Source organism: Anomaloglossus baeobatrachus, chromosome 7 (assembly GCF_048569485.1).
Source record: "Anomaloglossus baeobatrachus isolate aAnoBae1 chromosome 7, aAnoBae1.hap1, whole genome shotgun sequence".
Lineage (NCBI taxonomy): Eukaryota > Metazoa > Chordata > Amphibia > Anura > Aromobatidae > Anomaloglossus > Anomaloglossus baeobatrachus.
The window spans coordinates 309281715-309304917 of record NC_134359.1 but is presented as its reverse complement, the minus strand read 5'-3'; the positions used below and the strand labels follow the sequence as shown (position 1 = coordinate 309304917).

The 23203-nt window shown below is 47.5% G+C and overlaps 1 protein-coding gene across 2 annotated transcripts; it reads right to left on the bottom strand.

Moving 5' to 3' along the window:
• Nucleotides 1–3242: 3242 nt before the first annotated feature.
• LOC142245728 (uncharacterized) lies at nt 3243–21512 on the bottom strand. 2 transcript variants are annotated; one of them, XM_075318684.1, is made up of 14 exons: nt 20268–21512; nt 18575–18772; nt 16239–16658; nt 15905–15942; nt 8737–8791; nt 8585–8646; nt 8278–8411; nt 7866–7962; nt 7729–7795; nt 7408–7474; nt 7225–7327; nt 3799–3915; nt 3666–3725; nt 3243–3593 (listed from the first exon to the last, which is right to left on the bottom strand). In XM_075318684.1, the coding sequence occupies exons 2-14, from the start codon at nt 18615–18617 to the stop codon at nt 3504–3506; spliced, it is 1353 nt and encodes a 450-aa protein (XP_075174799.1). In that variant the 5' UTR covers nt 18618–18772; nt 20268–21512; the 3' UTR covers nt 3243–3503. The 2 variants fall into 2 exon arrangements, with proteins under 2 accessions (XP_075174799.1, XP_075174798.1); XM_075318683.1 differs by having other exon boundaries at nt 20279–21512.
• Between the last annotated feature and the right edge of the window lie 1691 nt (nt 21513–23203).

Genomic DNA, 23203 nt, shown 5'->3' with positions numbered 1-23203 from the left:
CTCCTGCCCCACTAACCTGTCATCCCCTTACCTCCCACCACCTTACCTCCTGCCCCCTTACCTCTTGTCCTCTTACCTTCCGTCTCCTTACCTGAGGCCCCCCTTACCTCCTGCCCTCTTACCTTCTGCTTTTTTACCTCTCACCACCTTACCTTTGCCCTCTTATCAACTGCTGCCTTACCTCCTGCCCCACTAACCTGTCATCCCCTTACTTCCCACCACCTTACCTCTTGCCCCCTTACCTCCTGCCCTCTTACCTTCCGTCTCCTTACCTGCTGCCCCCTTACCTTCTGCTCCCTTACCTGACGTCTCCTTACCTCTTGCCACCTTACCTCCTGCCCTCCCCTTACCTGACACCATCTTACATGCCATCTCTCTGCTGACAAACCTGCTGCTACCTTACCTCCTTCCCCACTAACCTGTCATCCCCTTACCTCCCACCACATTATCTCCTTCCCCACTAACCTGTCATTCCCTTACCTCCCACCTCCTTACCTCCTGCCCCACTAACCTGTCATCCCCTTACTTCCCACCACCTTATCTCCCACCACCTTACCTCCTGTCCACTTACCTCCTGCCCCACTAACCTGTCATCCCCTTACCTCCCACCACCTTATCTCTTGCCCCCTTACCTCCTGCCCCCTCACCTCTTGTGCTCTTACCTTCCGTCTCCTTACCTGAGACCCCCCTTACCTCCTGTCCTCTTACTTTCTGCTTCCTTACCTCCCACCACCTTTCCTCCTGCCCTCTTATCAACTGCCGCCTTACCTCCTGCCCCACTAACATCCCCTTACTTCCCACCACCTTACCTCTTGCCCCCTTACTTCCTGCCCTCTTACCTTCCGTCTCCTTACCTGCTGCCCCCTTACCTTCTGCTCCCTTACCTGACGTCTCCTTACCTCTTGCCACCCCGCCACCTTACCTCCTGCCCTCCCCTTACCTGACACCATCTTACATGCCATCTCTCTGCTGACAAACCTGCTGCTACCTTACCTCCTTCCCCACTAACCTGTCATCCCCTTACCTCCCACCACCTTACCTCCTGCCCCCTTACCTCCTGCCCCCTTACCTCCTGCCCCACTAACCTGTCATCCCCTTACCTCCCACCACCTTATCTCCTGCCCCCTTACCTCCTGCCCCACTAACCTGTCATCCCCTTACCTCCCACCTTACCTCCTGCCCCACTAACCTGTCATCCCCTTACCTCCCACCACCTTACCTCCTGCCCCCTTACCTCCTGCCCCACTAACCTGTCATCCCCTTACCTCCCACCACCTTATCTCCTGCCCCCTTACCTCCTGCCCCACTAACCTGTCATCCCCTTACCTCCCACCACCTTACCTCCTGCCCCACTAACCTGTCATCCCCTTACCTCCCACCACCTTACCTCCTGCCCCACTAACCTGTCATCCCCTTACCTCCCACCACCTTATCTCCTGCCCCCTTACCTCCGGCCCCACTAACCTGTCATCCCCTTACCTCCCACCACCTTACCTCCTGCCCCACTAACCTGTCATCCCCTTACCTCCCACCACCTTACCTCCTGCCCCCTTACCTCTTGTCCTCTTACCTTCCGTCTCCTTACCTGAGGCCCCCCTTACCTCCTGCCCTCTTACCTTCTGCTTTTTTACCTCTCACCACCTTACCTTTGCCCTCTTATCAACTGCCGCCTTACCTCCTGCCCCACTAACCTGTCATCCCCTTACTTCCCACCACCTTACCTCTTGCCCCCTTACCTCCTGCCCTCTTACCTTCCGTCTCCTTACCTGCTGCCCCCTTACCTTCTGCTCCCTTACCTGACGTCTCCTTACCTCTTGCCACCCCGCCACCTTACCTCCTGCCCTCCCCTTACCTGACACCATCTTACATGCCATCTCTCTGCTGACAAACCTGCTGCTACCTTACCTCCTTCCCCACTAACCTGTCATCCCCTTACCTCCCACCACATTATCTCCTTCCCCACTAACCTGTCATTCCCTTACCTCCCACCTCCTTACCTCCTGCCCCACTAACCTGTCATCCCCTTACTTCCCACCACCTTATCTCCCACCACCTTACCTCCTGTCCACTTACCTCCTGCCCCCCTAACCTGTCATCCCCTTACCTCCCACCACCTTATCTCTTGCCCCACTAACCTGTCATCCCCTTACCTCCCACCACATTATCTCCTTCCCCACTAACCTGTCATTCCCTTACCTCCCACCTCCTTACCTCCTGCCCCACTAACCTGTCATCCCCTTACTTCCCACCACCTTATCTCCCACCACCTTACCTCCTGTCCACTTACCTCCTGCCCCACTAACCTGTCATCCCCTTACCTCCCACCACCTTATCTCTTGCCCCACTAACCTGTCATCCCCTTACCTCCCACCACATTATCTCCTTCCCCACTAACCTGTCATTCCCTTACCTCCCACCTCCTTACCTCCTGCCCCACTAACCTGTCATCCCCTTACTTCCCACCACCTTATCTCCCACCACCTTACCTCCTGTCCACTTACCTCCTGCCCCACTAACCTGTCATCCCCTTACCTCCCACCACCTTATCTCTTGCCCCCTTACCTCCTGCCCCCTCACCTCTTGTGCTCTTACCTTCCGTCTCCTTACCTGAGACCCCCCTTACCTCCTGTCCTCTTACTTTCTGCTTCCTTACCTCCCACCACCTTTCCTCCTGCCCTCTTATCAACTGCCGCCTTACCTCCTGCCCCACTAACCTGTCATCCCCTTACTTCCCACCACCTTATCTCCTGCCCCCTTACCTCCTGTCCACTTACCTCCTGCCCCACTAACCTGTCATCCCCTTACTTCCCACCACATTATCTCCTGCCCCCTTACCTCCTGTCCACTTACCTCCTGCCCCACTAACCTGTCATCCCCTTACTTCCCACCACCTTATCTCCTGCCCCCTTACCTCCTGTCCACTTACCTCCTGCCCCACTAACCTGTCATCCCCTTACTTCCCACCACCTTACCTCTTGCCCCCTTACCTCCTGCCCTCTTACCTTCCGTCTCCTTACCTGCTACCCCTTTATCTTCTGCTCCCTTTACCTGTCACCCCCCTTACCTCCCACCACCACTTTCCACCTGGAAACTCTGTTATCACTTAATCTAAATTTTGGGAGAATTTTCCAAGAATTTATAAGCCCACAGCCCAGATGACCCCCTGCCCCTGGTGGGACGTGTGGGCTGTATTTGCAGATTGGGCTCCTGGTGAGTTCACAGAAGATCAGCCCAGATTGGGGGGGGGTTCACATGTTTAATTCTGCAGCTCATCCCACGGAGAACAAGCCCCGGTGTAGGGACCAGTCCCTACATATAAGTTCTGATCAGTCCACACATCGTCTGCATTGGTATGAGGAGATAGGAGCCGGTGTCCAGAGAAGACTTCATTAGGTGAAGCGTCTGGTAGAGAAATCCATGTAACAGACTGAAGACACCGGTCGTGGTCCCGACTCCTGCGGCACCTGCCAATAGTTGTCAGACAAACCAAGAAATCACAAAATTCAGGCCTCGAATTTCTGGTAAATTGACTCAACGTAGAGAAGAACTTTCTGCCAGTCTGGACCTTGTGTCTGGAGCATGTGGTCAATGGTCTGCGGGGAGGAGAAGAGTCAGAGATGGAGAAGAAGCAGAGAAGACAGACAAGTCACATGGGGGGACATTACCAGCACGGGGGGGATCCCTGCACTCTCCGCCACCTGGAAAGCCAACTGCAGGTTCTTCCTCTGTAAGAGAGTTCAATATTCGTGACCAAGAGCGCTCTACACCCTGACTAATGGTGCAGAGATGGCGACATACCTTCTCCAGGGGGCGCAGCTGTGCGTACGGGACGCTCTGCGGCAGGTAGGAGTGCAGGAGAGCGCACAGCGCCATGCCGTCCACCCATGAAGTGCTGAAGTTCGTGATGACCACATGCTGCAAGACGTACAAGAGAATGAGCGTCCGATGATGATGGGTGATCCCTACAGCTCACACAGTGCACGAGCGATCCCTACAGCTCACACAGGCACGAGAGATCCCTACAGCTCACACAGGCACGAGAGATCCCTACAGCTTACACAGTGCATGAGAGATCCCTACAGCTCACACAGTGCACGAGAGATCCCTACAGCTCACAGTGCACGAGAGATCCCTACAGCTCACACAGTGCACGAGAGATCCCTACAGCTTACACAGTGCACGAGAGATCCCTACAGCTCACACAGTGCACGAGAGATACCTACAGCTCACACAGTGCACGAGAGATCCCTACAGCTCACAGTGCACGAGAGATCCCTACAGCTCACACAGTGCACGAGAGATACCTACAGCTCACAGTGCACGAGAGATCCCTACAGCTCACACAGTGCACGAGAGATACCTACAGCTCACACAGTGCACGAGAGATCCCTACAGCTCACAGTGCACGAGAGATCCCTACAGCTCACACAGTGCACAAGAGAGATCGCTACAGCTCACACAGTGCACAAGAGAGATCCCTACAGCTCACAGTGCACGAGAGATCCCTACAGCTCACACAGTGCACGAGAGATCCCTACAGCTCACACAGGCACGAGAGATCCCTACAGCTCACACAGTGCACGAGCGATCCCTACAGCTCACACAGTGCACGAGAGATCCCTACAGCTCACACAGGCACGAGAGATCCCTACAGCTCACACAGTGCACGAGAGATCCCTACAGCTCACACAGTGCACGAGAGATCCCTACAGCTCACACAGTGCACAAGAGAGATCCCTACAGCTCACACAGTGCACGAGCGATCCCTACAGCTCACACAGTGCACAAGAGAGATCCCTACAGCTCACACAGGCACGAGAGATCCCTACAGCTCACACAGTGCACAAGAGAGATCGCTACAGCTCACACAGTGCACAAGAGAGATCGCTACAGCTCACACAGTGCACGAGAGATCCCTACAGCTCACACAGTGCACGAGAGATCCCTACAGCTCACACAGTGCACGAGAGATCCCTACAGCTCACACAGTGCACGAGAGATCCCTACAGCTCACACAGTGCACGAAAGATCCCTACAGCTCACACAGTGCACGAGAGATCCCTACAGCCTACACAGTGCACAAGAGATCCCTACAGCTTACACAGTGCACGAGAGATCCCTACAGCTCACACAGTGCATGAGAGATCCCTACAGCTCACACAGTGCACGAGAGACCCCTACAGCTCACACAGTGCATGAGAGATCCCTACAGCTCACACAGTGCACGAGAGATCCCTACAGCTCACACAGTGCACGAGAGATCCCTACAGCTCACAGAGTGCACGAGAGATCCCTACAGCTCACACTGTGCACGAGAGATCCCTACAGCTCACACAGTGCACGAGAGATCCCTACAGCTCACACAGTGCACGAGAGATCCCTACAGCTCACACTGTGCACGAGAGATCCCTACAGCTCACACAGTGCACAAGAGAGATCCCGACAGCACACACAGTGCACAAGAGTGATCCCTACAGCTCACACAGTGCACAAGAGAGATCCCTACAGCTCACACAGTGCACAAGAGATCCCTACAGCTCACAGAGTGCACAAGAGAGATCCCTACAGCTCACACAGTGCACAAGAGAGATCCCTACAGCTCACACAGTGCACAAGAGAGATCCCTACAGCTCACACAGTGCACAAGAGAGATCCCTACAGCTCACACAGTGCACAAGAGAGATCCCTACAGCTCACACAGTGCACAAGTGAGATCCCTACAGCGCACGTGATGGACAGGCAATCCCTCAATCCCTACAGCTCACACAGTGCACAAGAGAGATCCCTACAGCTCACACAGTGCACGAGTGATCGCTAAAGCTCACACAGTGCACGAGTGATCCCTACAGCGCACGTGATGGACAGGCAATCCCTAAAGCACATGTGATGGACAGGCAATTCCTACAACGCACGTGATGGACAGGCAATCCCTACAGGGCACGTGATGGACAGGCAATCCCTACAGGGCATGTGATGGACAGGCAATCCCTACAGGGCACGTGATGGACAGTGTTGTGAATGTCATCCGAGTGGTTACTGGTGTGGAGCTCCCTCTGGTGGGCAGGAATGGTAATGAAGCTGAGTTGGAATCTGTGATTCAGACAGGTGATGAAATTATTTGGGAATCCAGGAAATCCTATTGCATATCAGCCTAGCTTATGTAGGAGAGCATTGTGTGCCTGGTGGTCGCCGGTGATAAATATTCCTGCCTGCTTCTGAAGATGGCTGGGAGTTTTCCCTTCAGTTTCTCCCGTTTATTTGGTGCCTGAATCTACTCCACATAAGTGTACTAGTTTCTGTGCTTAATTGCTGGAATTGCACTTAAGAGTGTTTCTGCTTATTCCATTTGGTTCTGTGTTTGGTTTCTTGTATGTGAGAATCTGTCTCTCTGCTTTTGTGAGCAGGGTAGTTCCTACAGCAAGAAAGGGAGCTTGCTCCCTGTTCATGTTTGGATTATTTGCACTTTAGAATATTATTTGTTCTGTGATTTTGTTTCTTCCCATTATATCTGCAGTTCTGTTTAAAGTGTCTGGCACAAGAGTACCTGATATAGTGGGGGAAGACCGTGTGGTCTCAGTATTTTTTATTATCAGGAGATTGGTATTTTTACAGGGTTTTTTGCTGGCCGCAATCAGTTATCTTTCCTGTCCTTTTGTATCTATTAAGTCGGGCCTCACCTTTCCTAATCTATATTTTCTGTGTATTGTGTTTTCTTACATCACCGTTGTTGCATGTTGGGGACTTGCTATTTCTTTGGGGACTGCTCCGAAGCAAGTTAAGATTCCTCATTTGTATCTTTGAGGTGTAGCAAGTTTCTCAGTCAGGGACGAGGTGTCTAGGTGTGTTAGGAACATTCCACTGCTACTTCTAGTGTTGTCCGATAGAGAGGGGATGGCGGTCAGCTTAGTTTCCAACTACTCTTATGGTTTTTATTTTTTTCCTTATCAATGGGATTTTTTGTGATCGTCCACGGTTACCAGATCATAACAGGACAGGCAATCCCTACAGTGCACGTGATAGACAGGCAATCCCTACAGCGCACGTGATGAACAGGCAATCCCTACATCTGCAGTGGAAGGATTGTGATGGAGAGTGAGAGGTTCCCAACATTACAGAACCTGGATTTTCCACCAGGAGTGTCTGGGAACCTGTGCGCAGCTTTTGTCGGATGACCCCCCGAGCCGCGCCTCTTACTCGGGGACCAGCTCTCACTACTGCACCCACCTTGTATCCGCAGGTGCGGTCCTGAGCCCAGCGCAGGAAAACGCCTCTTTTTGAACCTCCATAACGACGGAAGAAGGAGCCAGAGTCTTCGGTCAAATTCTCCCTGAGGAAATAAGAAAGATCAGAAATGGCCGAACACGGCATCCATATACTGAGCCACGTGTAGAGAGCTGTGTCACTCACGTGGCTTTTGACTGGTTTAGTAGGGTTTCTAGGCTTCCTCTTCTCTCTTTACGGGCTGATGGGGCTTCTGATAATGGAGATACGTAAATATTGGTTATAGGACAACAACTCTCATCATTGAGCTGAAATGGATAATTAATATTACGACTCATCGACTATAATGTGAGGAGGGAAAAGATGAGAAGAAGGTGTTAAGGTCCTGGTGGCACATATGACATGTCTTATTGAGAAAGAAGAAGACATAAGCATTGCAACAGACACAGAAGAGGACTTCACTGAGAAACCTCTGATGTTCATGGACTTCTAGTTAGGAAGTGTCACCTGAATCCCGGACCCGGGAGCTGCTGGGGGGCACACTCATCAGACTGCTGGACTTTGTAATGGGGTCCTGCCAAGAGGTCAGACAAGAGTAAGTGGACATGTGGCAGCCACAAGTTGGATGTTAGTGCTCTACCTACCCGCATGGAAGACAGGATGGCTCCCCGAGGAAGGCTGCGATATCCCTGCAGAGAACCATTGACAGTGGGGCCCTCTACCCAATCCACAGAGTCCGACCTGCAGGGGAAGAGCAAAGTCAGTCCTCAACATTCACCATCAGTGGTCTTCAATGTACAAAACCATCAGTCCTCTGTTATTTCCCTGTCTATAAGGACTCGTAATTATTCAGGAGCACAATTCATCTGTGTGACCTAACAGGCTCTAGAATTATAGGAATCCACCACCAATTAGAGCCACGTCACCACCTCAGAGGGATCCAAGATCACTCAGTCAAATCTCCACTTCAGAGGGATCCACCATTGTTCATAGCCATGTTACCCCCTCATCTTGGGCCGATGTAAGAGATTTGCTCAGGTTTCAGGTGCCACTCACCCCTTGTTTCTGAGTCTATGGTTCTCCCGCTCACATATCTCCAGTTTCTCTTGGGTCTCCTCTCTAAATCTCTCGGCTACAGAGACGGCCGTGCGGAGATCTGACTGCAGCAGGTTGAGATCCTGCACTTCACCCTGTGAGGAGGATAAGAATGAAGCCATGGAGAGTCACAGGACATACATGAGGCGGCGATAACTCAGAATGGAGATGATAACGTGAGCTGGAGATACGCAAGGTGGAGATAAACAAGGTGGTGATATATGAGATAGAGATACACAAGGTGAAGATACACAAGGTGACGTCTCACCTGCAGTTCGATGATCCTTTCTGTTAATTTCACATTTTCTTTCTCTACCTGGTAGACGCGATCTACAAGGGACAGAGGAGCACAGAGTATAGGAGCCGTGCTGCAGAGCATCACACTGGCTTTCATGGCAGAACATTACATCTGGTACCTACCTCGCAGTCGTTCCCTCTCTATCCTCTCCTCAGATTCCAAAGCTCTTATGTGAGCCTGTCAAGGAGAGATCTGTCATTATTGTGCTACCCTGGAGGGACCACACACATTCATGTCTCATCCACTGACTGCAGGAGGTGCCCAAACACTGTCTATATCGTCTCACCATACATTGGTTCTTTCACCATATGATGGCAGTCCAACAACTATACACCTGTCCTCTCACCACACGTCTACGCTCCCACCACACGACTACACTCCCACCACTATACGCCTGTCCTCTCACCACACGTCTGTGCTCCCTCCACACGTCTACCGTCCCACCACTATATGCCTGTCCTCCCACCATACATTTCCCCGTCCCACCATACGTTTTCCCTCCCCCTGCTATACACCTGTCCTTTCACAATACGTCTGCCCTCCCACCACTATACGCCTGTCCTCTCACCATACGTCTGCCATCCCTCCACTATACACCTGTCCTATCATGATACGTCTGCCCTCCCACAATACGCCTGCCTCCCACCATACGTCTGCCTTCCCTCCACTATACACCTCTCCTTTCACAATACGTCTGCCCTCCCTCCACTATACACATGTCCAATCACGATACGTCTACCCTCCCATAATACGCCTGTCCTCTCACCCTACGTCTGCTCTCCCTCCACTATACATCTGCCCTTCCACAATACGCCTGTCCTCCTACCATACGTCTGCCTTCCCTTCACTATACACCTCTCCTTTCACAATACGTCTGCCCTCCCACCACTATACGCCTGTCCTCTCACCATACGTCTGCCATCCCTCCACTATACACCTGTCCTATCATGATACGTCTGCCCTCCCACAATACGCCTGCCTCCCACCATACGTCTGCCTTCCCTCCACTATACACCTCTCCTTTCACAATACGTCTGCCCTCCCTCCACTATACACATGTCCAATCACGATACGTCTACCCTCCCATAATACGCCTGTCCTCTCACCCTACGTCTGCTCTCCCTCCACTATACATCTGCCCTTCCACAATACGCCTGTCCTCCTACCATACGTCTGCCTTCCCTTCACTATACACCTCTCCTTTTGTTGAGGATAAAGAATTGAGTATCCAAAAATACTTAATTCAGCCATTTCATAGACTCAGTTATATAGTTCAGTAGATGTGAACTAATACACATATTTGTGAATGCTTTTGTTTCTTACTAACATGTATATATGTATATTGCATATTCAGTGTATTTTCCTTAACCTCAGTATATACTAGGATATATATATATATATGTATAGCTTGAAAATGGCCACCATTTCCTGGTTTACACCCAAGACAGATGGACAATGAAATTCCTGAAGCCTTGGATTGACCAATCCAAGGGGCATATGCAGATCTCTCTACGTCATGAAGCCCTGACCTACGATACTTGATTGGACTAGAACTTTTGTTTACACCCCTTTTACTTCGTGGTTTAAGTGTCCGAGAATAAAGATTTTCAGTCTTGCCTCAGTCTTGGTCGTGAGAGGAAGAGTTTTAATTGATTTCCAATTAATTATCATTCTTTTTCGCCGTGCACAAACGACATTTTAATTCGGAACAACGATCAGATCGGAAAGGGATCACTTGTATCCATCCTCAACAACTGGAGGCACTGCTGAGATACCGTAAGAAAGATTGGCCGAACTTCTATCTCGGATCCGAGGGATCGTTTCCTAGTACCCACAGGCCACCGAAACAGGAGCTGATCACTCAAAATCGCAGGTAAGTGTCATATATAATGTATATGAGATTTGCCTGCGGTTTCGGAGACTTGTGGCGAACGGTCTGATCCCTGAACTGAGGAAGGGGTTGACGCTATTGACCCTTAGCGGGCTTGAATCTTTCGCCGGTAGTCTAAGAACAAAGAGACGGACCCAGACCCCATAGCGTCATAGGGTCCGTGGGTCATACGATCTGATCGTTTGTTTTTTTTATTGCTAATTGTGAACGGTGTTTTTAGCTTCATAGATAGCTTGTAGATTCTACGCTCTGATCTAGTTTTCAAAGAGTTAATTGCCTGTAGTTTTTTTTTCTTCTTCGCTGTGACCGAAGGAAGAAGGGAGGTAGTCACAGACTGAGCGCGGGAATTGAATTACACGCTGTGTCTGCAGTGTCTTAGACAAAGAAAGCAGGGGGGTTGATAGTTAATCCCCCCCCTTGCCCCTGCATTTCTTCACTAAGAGGAAAGTTTGTGTGTGTTAGAAAGCGGGGGGGGGGGGGGGGGGTTTGGAATGCCCACAGACGCAGCTGTTGTCTTTGTTCTGTGAAGGAGAAGGGGGGTGGAGCGTGAAGAGGCAGACGCTGGGTGTTAAAACAGCGCAGCTCTTTGGAGAAAGGAGGGGTCAGGTGACTGCAGCCTTTGTATCGTAAAGCAAACAGAGTTGTAATGATTTGAAAGAAAGACAAGTGTTATCTTGGTTTGGATTTGAGAGAAATTAACTAGTTTATGCGTTTTTCAGCATTTTGTAATCGTTGGTTTGTTTTTGGAACAGAGAAATAAGGGAATTGGCGTGTCCCCCAGTGTTTTATTTATATATATATATATATATATATATAAAATACATCGATTCTTGTGTTAATGGCCGGAAATAGGAACACGTGGAGAACGGTATTAGTATCCACGTGTTGGACGCTGAAAAAGTGCGTCCGCTTACACGGGAAAGAGGGGGAGGGATTCCGGTGGTGGAGAAAAGTGTTTTGAACCAGCGTATTCCCCTGAGTATTAACTCATGCACTGCTATGTGAGACGCCGGAAAAATAGGAACGTACGAGGAACGGTATTGTATTCGTACGTTGGACGTCGCAGTATGTCCTTATTGCATAGTAGGGAAGCGGGAAGAGGGTTCAGTTGGATGTGGCCAATCCAGCTAGAGCACTGTATACTCTGTTCAAGAAGAGATTGTTTTTTAGTAGGAGCTGAGAACGCTGTCGCCCTAGTTACAAAAAACGGAAAAAATATAAAAGATTGCAAAAAGTTGTGTAATATCGTTGGACTACCACTAGATGGCAGGCTGCAACCCATGTATTGAAGTTCAGATTAATCTGTAGTGAGTTTATAATGGAGAACAAAGACCTCATTCACTGTCTGTTGCTGTTTGTAGAATCACTAAATGTGTTTCTCTAGCGGTGCCTTATTGTTTTTCTCTAGAAGTCATTATATCTGGTGCTAATCATATCTCTCCTTTGTATGCTGAAATGCAAATTTACAGGCACTAAAGTATCCCTGGTTTACTACGTAGTTCCAGCCACTCCCAGTACACCCAGGGAGTCACAACATGGATGCTACACCCGGAAGTCAGGTGCCTGGAACTTCCTGTGGCAGCCGTCTTGCTACACCCACTGATGGCAGTACACCTCATAAGCCACACCCCTCGCAATGGCTCTTTGTTCAAAGCTCTCCACCCATCCCCGGTGGGAGGTGTTCTCTGGTATAAATGACTAACATATCTGAATAAGTATAAATAGTATATTTGTTTACTCAGTTATCCCATAAATACAAGTCAAAGATAAGTAAGTGAAACTTTTACAGAATTTTCTGTTCACATAAAATCAATTGGTATTTTAGAAGTCCTGCAGCATTATATCATAAAATAAAATAGAGGAAGGTAAATATATATATCTTTGTATTATGTTAGTTAATTTAAAACAAAAATTGTAAACGACTTACCCCTACTGATGTCAAAATGTATCAAATCCATTTGTAAAAAGGAATTAGGAAAAATGTATAATGCATTCAATGTACATGGGTAATGGATGTGTTCCCTGCTACGTCTTTGTTATAACAAAGGATGAGTTTTTTCCTTCTTCCTGTCTCGCTTTTAAGAGACAGGGATGGAATGTGTCTTGATGGAATGTGTCTCTCTCCAATAGTGACGTGAGTTTGGTTTAACCCTTGGAGTTCAGGGTTTCCCATTTTTAGTTTGCTGTTTATACCTGAATAGGGAATATTAAATTTTATGGGATGTGTTTTGTGTTTAATGGCGATTTATTTGAACAATATATTTTTATTTTGTGACTCTATCACCTTTTCTGTTTTTACGATTATTTCTAAACAATTTATATATTTTTGCAGGTTAGTCGCCCAGTCACAGCTGTCATTTCATCATGTCTCAGTCGTTTCTACTATGAAAGGTTTTTCTTTTCTTTATGGATACAGTGTTGTTTATTGTAAGGTTTTAAAATTCCCCAGTAATGTATAGTGTTCTGAGATGTACGTTATTTTCAGTGTTTGTTCATTTTAGGTTTTAGTATGTGGCTAATTTATTACCTGCTGTTTTATCTTTTCTTTTAGGGAATACCAGTATACAAATGCTGAATTTTGCCATATTGGTAAATAAACAATTAAACAAGGGGGGAATAAGGTATTAATTATATTCTCCAGTTTCTTGGAGAGCGCAGCAGGCATATTAGATAGGTTTTGAAGTTGACCTTGGTTTTGAAGCTGACCTTTTTCCCATAGGTTATGTTTATTAGATTACTATGAGGTATATCTGTTAACTGAAATAGGAAAGTCTTGTCTTATATGTTTATTTGTTTATTTATTTGTTTGTTTATTTATTTAGTATTTTCAGTCATGTGAGGTATAGATGACCACTAACTGTATTATGATCAGAGATGAAGTTATAAGAATGATCTAATGTATATTTTTAAGTTTTTGTTTTTATAGATGAAACCAGATGGTGGTCGATTCTGCACTGGATATGCTGCTGTTTACACCACATGAGGTAGTCTAAATTCGACCACTCCCTCCAATCCTATTGATACAGGAGACAGTGATGCATTAAATGCCCTCTCTAGATGGGTAGAACAGGAGTGGGTAAGAGTCTTTAGAGGTGTATGTAGGTTGTAGATTTTTTCCTGTTGTCAAATGAATTAGGTATGCCGAAAAGAAAGTCTAGATCTGAGCTGATGGATTCGGATGGAGATCCTTGCACAGGTGCAGCTGACCAAGAAGCAGTGAACGGGCCTAGAGTTGAGAGTCTTTCACCAATACCGACCATGCCTTGGTGACATTGGTCACGTCAGTGACTTCTGTTACTCCTTGTGTTCTTAAATCCCTACAGGAACAAGCAAAACAACAAGGAATGGAGTGTGACATGCAGGGAGCCAGCTGACTGAGGAAGGTCTGTGGATAAAGGGTGGTAAGCTTTCTCTGCCATGAGAGCTCTTCTTAATGATGGCCCAGGTAACATCTGTGAAAGACAATTGTCAGTGTGTGCTTTGGTGACACCGGGTTCAGTACCCAGGTGGGCAGATTCACCCAGTCTTGTGAGACAAGTGCCTAGAACGAAGTGAGAAAAAACTGTAAAGAGTCCGTAGAAACACCCTGCACCTGCTCTACCCATTCTTAGAGACTGCAAACTGATTATAGATGTATATCATGAGCACGTTGTATGCAAGTCTGTGCGTGTTGTGTAAATTTCTCTCCAGGTTTGGTCAGAGGCATTCCAGTGCAGAAAACGACATTATTGTTGAGAAGCACATGAAGGTGGTATGTAAAGAAAAATGTGTTTACAAAAAGTGTATATTTTATAGAAAAGTGGAAACTAGTAAATGGTGTATAAAATGTATATGTTCTGTTTTCTTTTTGCAATAAGCAGGTCTTTATGTAAGATGTTTTTTGGTTTAACATAGACATGTATATTTTTATATAATTGACTGAATAGTGTGCTAAACAGGTGTATTCTCCAATTCCAGATCTTAAATCAGAGCTATTAGCATATGGTCTCCAGTCAGGAGACTGATTGATCCTAAAGGACAAGCGAGAAAGAGCCATGAGTCAACACTAGATGAGCCGATCCAACCACAGAAACATCTATGGATCCACACCTCGCATTGTAGAAGGGTTAATCAACCGGAGCTGCACTGAGCGTTCTGCTCATACTTATCCTTTTCAGAAAACCCTGTATAGTCTTAGACCAGCATTGCCAGAACAGTTAGAAGAGAGGACTTAGAGAACCTTGAGACATGGGAAAGTCCAACTACAAAGGGTGAGGACTCGCCTAGGAGTCCTTGGTCTCAAACCGGTGAAGAAAACCCCTTTCCCCTTTCCGCCCATGTTTCAACGTTCAGTTAGGCAGGTTTTTCAACAGATCTTTCTACCTCTCTTCCTAAGGGAACACAGTACCCCTTAGAATTTAGAAATGGCAGAAGTAAGTCTTTAGGGGGGACTGTTGAGGATAAAGAATTGAGTATCCAAAAATACTTAATTCAGCCATTTCATAGACTCAGTTATATAGTTCAGTAGATGTGAACTAATACACATATTTGTGAATGCTTTTGTTTCTTACTAACATGTATATATGTATATTGCATATTCAGTGTATTTTCCTTAACCTCAGTATATACTAGGATATATATATATATGTATAGCTTGAAAATGGCCACCATTTCCTGGTTTACACCCAAGACAGATGGACAATGAAATTCCTGAAGCCTTGGATTGACCAATCCAAGGGGCATATGCAGATCTCTCTACGTCATGAAGCCCTGACCTACGATACTTGATTGGACTAGAACTTTTGTTTACACCCCTTTTACTTCGTGGTTTAAGTGTCCGAGAATAAAGATTTTCAGTCTTGCCTCAGTCTTGGTCGTGAGAGGAAGAGTTTTAATTGATTTCCAATTAATTATCATTCTTTTTCGCCGTGCACAAACGACATTTTAATTCGGAACAACGATCAGATCGGAAAGGGATCACTTGTATCCATCCTCAACACTTTCACAATACGTCTGCCATCCCTCCACTATACACCTGTCCTATCACGATACGTCTGCCCTCCCACAATACGCCTGCCTCCCACCATACGTCTGCCTTCCCTCCACTATACACCTCTCCTTTCACAATACGTCTGCCATCCCTCCACTATACACATGTCCAATCACGATACGTCTACCCTCCCACAATACGCCTGTCCTCTCACCCTACGTCTGCTCTCCCTCCACTATACGTCTGCCCTCCCACAATACGCCTGTCCTCTCACCATACGTCTGCCTTCCCTCCACTATACACCTGTCCTTTCACAATACGTCTGCCCTCCCACCACTATACGCCTGTCCTCTCACCACATGTCTACCCTCCCGCCATACATTTTCCCTCCCTTTCCACGCCGGCTCAATATATGCAGAATCCCACAAACCTGAATGTCCGAGGGCTTTGCGGCCTCTGTTCCTGAACCTGTAAGACAGAGAGCACTCAGGAGGTCCGCAGAATGATGTATCGGGCAATTAAAAAAGGACGGGGGACACAGTTCTAGTCTTGGTATTGATAACTGAGTAACATAACATTTCACCATGGAGAGACGGACAATGTCTATATATTTATACGACCGCCGGGACATCGGCTATGTGACCATGGAAAGCCCTGAGAAGAGTCACAGTGGTGGAGATATTGTGCGTCTCGCCATGGTGCTACACTTGTGTTATGTCTATCGGTTATGATGGAGGTGATGGGGTGCCTGTGGGGAGTCGAACCTGCACTCAGCGCCTCATACTGCCTCCGCAGCTCGCTCAGCTCTCGCAGGCCACCTTTCAGGTCTTTTCTCACTTCTGTCAGCCGCATCTCCCAACCCAGAGCTGAATCCAAGATGCGGTGGCCCTCAGTGCTGCTCGCCGGACTCAGAAGGCCCCGCAGCTGTCCATGCATTTCATCTAGAGCACACGTCGCTCTTTGTATCCTCTTCATTGCCTGACTAAATGGGGCCCCCCAGGTATCTGTACTCCTGGGCTCATCGTGGAGGGGGCTTAAATCCTCAGGGGAAGGGCCAGTGTCCATAGGGGTGGGCCGAGAGTCAGGGCTGCCTGTGGGTGTGTAGAACGAATCCCGGGTGGGGGAGTCCGTCGGAGACTGGTGAAGCTTGTAGAGGGATGGTGACGCTGGACCCATGGTGGGATCTGAGGAGAAAGATGGACGAAACTGAGAGGAACTGGAAAAACAGATCCTGAACTCCCAGGATAAAGCAAGGGACCCACAAGAAGGAAGTGTGATTACTATTATTACTGCAGCTATTATCACAACTACTACTGGGATTATTCTTATTTGTGCTACAATCACTACTACAACCCCGAGTCCATAAAAATTAAGCACTGTGCAAAATGGAAAGAAAACACGGCGATCGGAAAGTCTCTTATCACCATATTGTATCACACAGAACACGGATCAGACATGGGACATTTTTCTTTGAAAAAATTAACTCATTCAGAAAATGATGGTGGCGACACTTTTCAGAAAGCTTGAGACAGGGTTAATAAAATGATGTAATAGTAAGAGGTATGAATGAAAAACAGCCAAAGGCTCGATATTCAACCAGGCCAAATGATTGTATAAAAAGAGCAGATGAGAGAGGCAGAGTCTCTCCGAAGAAGCAAAGATGGTCTGAGGTCACCCATCTGTGAACAAATGCATCTAAAAATGTGGGACACTTTCAGAAATATAATCTTCAATGTAAAATTGTAAAGACTTTGAATATTTACCATCCACAATATATAATGTCTTCTAGAGATTCAGAGACTGCGGAGAAAACCATGTGCATAGGCTCAGTAATGGATGCTCGAGATCTCCAGGTGGCACTGAATTATACAGTCAGAATTCAGTCATGCAAATCACTGTATAGGCTCAGGAAAACTTCCAGAAATCATTCTGTAATCACCAAGCAATCCACAAAGGCAAGTGAAAGCTCCATCACACAAAGAAGAAGATGTATGTCCGCACAATCCAGAAATGCTGCCTTCTGCTCAGGGCCAAAGCTCTGGACCGAGGTACAATGGAAAACTGTTCTGTGGTCGATTAATCAAATTGTGACATACTTTGAGGGAACCCTGGACGACATGGACCACCCAGCTTGTTAACGAAGAGAGGGACCATGCAGCTGGTTATCAGTGCACAGTTCTGCATCTCTGGTGAATGGAGCATTAGTGCCTATGGCAGGGGCAGCTTACACCTGAGAGGCGCCATCAATGCTGAGCATTACATAGAGGTGGTAGAACAACACCTGATCCATCCAGACAACGTCTATTTTAGGGAAAGCCTTGTGCATTTCAGCAGGACAATGATAAACCACATACTGCATCCATCACAGCAACACAGGGTGGCAGAAGATGAGTCTGGGTGATGAATCGACCGCTTGCAGTTTGAACCTTTCACCAATAGAAAACGTATGGTACATCATCAAACGAAAAATCAGGTAAAGACCCCAAAATGAGGAAGAGCAAGAAAGCAACATCGGACAAGAACGGGACAATGTTCCTCTCCCAAAACTCCAGCAATTATCTACTCACTTCCCCGTCTCTACAGTCTGGTGGACGCGGCCGGGACACAATGGTGGACATGATGGACGCGGCCAGGACACAATGGTTGACGCGTCCGGGACACTATAGTAGACATGGTGGACACAGCCGGGACACAGTGGTGGACGCGGCCAGGACACAGTGGTGGATACGGCCCGGGTAAAACTGTTCTGAGATGTGTCACTGCCATCAATTTCTAAATGAGTTACGGTAATTTCTTCAAATGAAAATGTCCAATGTGCGATCTGTTCTGTGCCATACAATATGGAGATAAGATTTCCAGATTATCTTCTTCTTTTCTTATATTTTACATTGCAGCCGTAGCAATAATAGTAAATCTGCTGTTACTGCTGCCATTACCACCACTAGCTCTGTGATTACTCGCACCACACCCATTATTACCTCCATTAGTACGGCTAGTGTTGCTATTACTACTGTTATTACTATTTCTGTTACAGATTTAATTTGTCTCTTTAATAATTCACTTAGTACCAAATACAAAGGTGACATAAGGAGATATTTACCGTTCTGGACGTCGGCGGCATTCTTTACACTGTTACCGCCCATCTAAGATGTCACTACGATGATAAGTACGAGTCTGACGATGCTCCCAGAAGGAGGATGGATACGGAGGACACTCCTGGAGAAGGGACTATGCTGGATGGATGACCATAGTGTGCAGAAGAAATTACCACCTTAGGGGATAGGCACTGGAAGGAGCCCTAAGAAGCAAGATAAACACGTCACAAATGGTGGGAAACTAAACAAAAGAAAATCAGTGAAAACTAGAGCCTTCAGGAGAAAAGTATTATTCCTAGAATAAGGACAGAGCTTCCTGTGGACACGTAATAGTCCTACAAGAAGGAGGGAGCTTTCTGGAGACCAATACTAGTCGTAGGAGAAGGATGGAGTCTCAAGGAGTCAAGTACTAGTCTTAGAATAAGATTGGAGTCTCGTGGAGAGAGTTATTAGTCCTAGCAGAAGGAGGAAGCCTCCTGGGGAAAGGTACTAGTCCTACAATAAGGATGGAGCTTCCTGGAGACAAGTTGTAGACTTAGTAGAATGATGGAGCCTCCCAGGAGACAGGTGCTAATCCTAGTAGAAGGATGGAGCCTGCAGGAGACAGGGACTAGTTCTAGTAGAAGGATGGAGCCTCCAGGAGAAAGGTATTAGTCCTAGAATATGGATGTAGCCTCCAGGAGACAGGTACTAGTCCTAGAATATGGATGGAGCCTTCAGGAGGCAGGTTATAGTCCTAGTATAAGCATGTAGCCTCCAGGAGACAGGTACTAGTCCTAGAATATGGATGTAGCCTTCAGGAGGCAGGTTATAGTCCTACTATAAGGATGGAGCCTCCAGGAGACAGTTATTAGTCCTAGAAGACGGATGGAGCCACAAGGAGACCAGTAATTGTCTTAGAATAAGGCTGGAGCCTCCTGAAGACAGATAATAATCCTAGAATAAGGATGGAGCATCCAGAAGACATTATAGTACTAGAATATGGATGAATCCCACAGAAGACAAGTACAAGTCCTAGAAGGAGGATGGAGTCTGCAGTTAGCAGGTTATAATTCTAGGAGAAGGATGGAGCCTCCAGGAGACAGGTTATAGTCCTACATTAATTATGGATCCTAATATAGACAAGTATTAGTCCTAGAATAAAGATGAAGTCTCCTGGAGATAGGTACTAGTCCTAGTATGAGGATGGAGTAAGGCATCTAGGAGACATGTATTAGTCCTAGAATATGGGTGAAGTCTCTTATAGACTTGTACTAGTCCTAGGGGGATGGAGCATCATGGAGACAGGTAATAGTCCTAGAATAAGAATTTAGCCTCCAGGAGACAGGTTCTAGTTCAAGAATAAGGATGGTTCCTCCAGGAGACAAGTATTAGTCCTAGGAGAAGGATGGAGCCTTCTGGTGACAGGTACTAGAACCTAGAATAAGGATGAAGCCTCCTGGAGACAGGTAATAGTCCTAGAAAAAGGATGGCACCTCCAGGATACAGGTTATAGTCCTAAAATAAGAATGGAGACTCTTGGAGATAGGTTGTAGTCAAAGATTAAGGATGGAGCCTCCAGAACACATGTAATAGTCCTAGAAGGATGAAGTCTAAAGAAGACATGTAATAGTCCTAAGAGAAGGATGAAGCCTAGGAGACAGGTTGTAGTTCTAGAATAAAAAGGGAGTCTGTAGGAGACAGGTTGTAGTCCATTACAAAGATTGAACCTCCAGGGGACAGGTAATAGTCCTAGAAGGAGGCAGCCTCCACAAGACAGGTTGTAGTCCAGTAGACAGATGGAACTTCCAGGAGAAGGATGGCGCCTCTTGGAGAAAGGTTGTAGTCCTAGGAGAATTATGGCACCTCCAGGACACAGGTACTAGTCCTAGCATAAGAATGGAATCTCCTGGAGACAGGTTGTAGTCCTATAATAAGCAATGTTCTGAAGACAGGTAATAGTCCTAGAAGGATGGAGTCTCCAGGAGACAGGTTGTAGTCCTATAATATGCAATGTTCTGAAGACAGGTAATAGTCCTAGAAGGATGGAGTCTCCAGGAGACAGGTTGTAGTCCTATAATAAGCAATGTTCTGAAGACAGGTAATAGTCCGAGAATGATGGAGTCTCCAGGAGACAGGTTGTAGTCCTATAATAAGCAATGTTCTGAAGACAGGTAATAGTCCTAGAAGGATGGAGTCTCCAGGAGACAGGTTGTAGTCCTATAATAAGCAATGTTCTGAAGACAGGTAATAGTCCTAGAAGGATGGAGTCTCCAGGAGACAGGTTGTAGTCCTATAATAAGCAATGTTCTGAAGACAGGTAATAGTCCTAGAAGGATGGAGTCTCCAGGAGGCAGGTTGTAGTCCTATAATAAGCAATGTTCTGGAGACAGGTTGTAGTCCTAGAAGGATGGAGTCTCCAGGAGACAGGTTGCAGTCCTACAATAGCAATGTCCAGAAGACAGGTAATAGTCCGAGAATGATGGAGCCTCCAGGAGACAGGTTGTAGTCCTAGAAGGATGGAGCCACGAGGAGACAGGTTGTAGTCCTACAATAGCAATGTCCAGAAGACAGGTAATAGTCCTAGAAGGATGGAGTCTCCAGGAGGCAGGTTGTAGTCCTATAATGAGCAATGTTCTGAAGACAGGTTGTAGTCCTAGAAGGATGGAGCCACGAGGAGACAGGTTGCAGTCCTACAATAGCAATGTCCAGAAGACAGGTAATAGTCCTAGAAGGATGGAGCCTACATGACAGGATAATAGCACACAGGAGTTGATGTTCTGGGAAAGGTTAGACCTCGGATAACCTGACCTGGACGTGCGTGGCCTGGGTCTGAATGGTTGCAGGGCTGGAGTACAAGCTATGAGAGGGCACACAGCAGAGGGCTTGTCCTTCTCAATTCTGCTGCAGAACTTTCTCCCTCATCCCCTCCGATAATATCCTGTGTGACTGCATTACTGCACACACCCAGACACCCTGGCACACAGCATGACACACATGACACGACGTCCACACCCTGCACACAATGAGCACATCTTAACCACTCCCTGCCACATGCCCTGACCTGTGCGACAGAACTGAGGGGGTGAACACCAAGCATTGTCCTCACCGATCATGAAGTCACCAGGTCTTCCCAATGCCTTGCTAACAGGTAATGATAAAGCAACTTTGTTCATCCTGAGCCAGCTGCTTCATGGCAGAGGTCAGGAGTTACTGCAAAGAATGCACCGAAAATACCAGAACAGACTTACAAACCCTTCAGTCTCTGCTGAGGCAGTCATAGCCCTCCTATAGTCGAACACACAAAAAAAACTGATCAGCACCTGCGAACAGAATAAAGCAGGTGTGAACAGGTGCAGGCTGCCATGATTGCACAACGCACAACACAATATAACAACCCTGAGATATTCCAGCAGAGAAGGATGCCTTACAGACGGTGGCTGACAGCCTCTCATGAATTGGCCATTTCATGAGCTAAGTGCCTTAATTTTTAGATGGATATTCAAGATAGGAGTAACGCAGATGAGATTTTATATGTTCAGTGTTTGCAGATATCTGCTCCAGCACTGAAGGTGAAAACTGACCCGTCATGTTTGATGGACCAAATAAAGGACCCAAGGTGCATAGTATGGAGCTCCAAGGTGACCCAGTGTCAATTCTTCCAGGTGGAGAAGTGTGTAGCAATCCTAGAAGCGAGCATTTTTCTATGGAGCAGAAAGTGACGGAGATGTGATGTGCTCAGACCCTGGTGAGCACCGGGATCATCAGAAATCACAGTAAACTTGAGCAGCCTCCACCAAAGATGATACACTTGTAATGATGAGCCAGGGGGGTCTCCGGCCTTGTAGTCGTGGCCTTTGTAGGTTCAAGACTCCCCCCTGACTCCATCACTACTTCCATGTCGGGAGATGACTCGGTGGGGCAGAGTGTGGTGGTGCAACGATCATCCGGTGCAAAAACACGCTTCAGGCAGGGTTCAATGCAAATAAACGACATGTTTTATTTTCACACTTCTTCTCCCAAAAACAGTGCAGTTATGAATACCGGGTACACTTGCTTGAGCTGGGGGACAACCTGCCCTGACGCTCCCTCCAGTGGGGATGTGACCGGTTACTCCACTTCGCCGGGCTCCCACTAACAGCTACCCACAGGCCGGACCCACACCGGCTGCTTCGCTCGCTGAGGTTTCGTCCCCTCCTGTCTTCTCCGGCGTCCCCGATCTATTCAGCTCCCACACTCTGCCCCCTTGTTGTTCACTCACTCCTCCCGGACCCAACTGCCACTTTCTTCCACACACACACTTTTTATCTTCCCCTGCTTTCTGCCAGCTCCTCCTCATTCCCTGTGGCGACAGCCGTCCCACCCGGCCACTAGGGGGTGCCCTAACACAATACAATATCAATAAAACACTTTTATTAAAACAACATTAACATTTCCGGATGGCTATGTTTCCTTTGTAGGGGTCTGCCCACCCACTACACACCTCCTCTCTTAAAACCCGAGCCTCCCGGCAAGGCTCCATCATAAAAACACACATCTTTAAACTAGGCACAACACTATGAACCAGTCCACAACAGGCGGCCCGGAAGAAAAGGGGCACCAGTCCAGCGCCCGGAGGCTTAGCAGCGCTCCCGGTCTTTGGTGGCGCCCGGAGG

Bases quoted from the DNA above. Each gene is read 5' to 3' on its own strand.
- LOC142245728 (XM_075318684.1), bottom strand. From the start codon at position 18,617: ATGGGCGGTAACAGTGTAAAGAATGCCGCCGACGTCCAGAACG. The intron at 15,943-16,238 runs GTTCGACTCCCC...TCTGTCTTACAG, and splicing joins GTATGAGGCGCTGAGTGCAG to GTTCAGGAACAGAGGCCGCA. The intron at 3,916-7,224 runs GTGGGTGCAGTA...TACGTCTTGCAG, and splicing joins ACCGCACCTGCGGATACAAG to CATGTGGTCATCACGAACTT.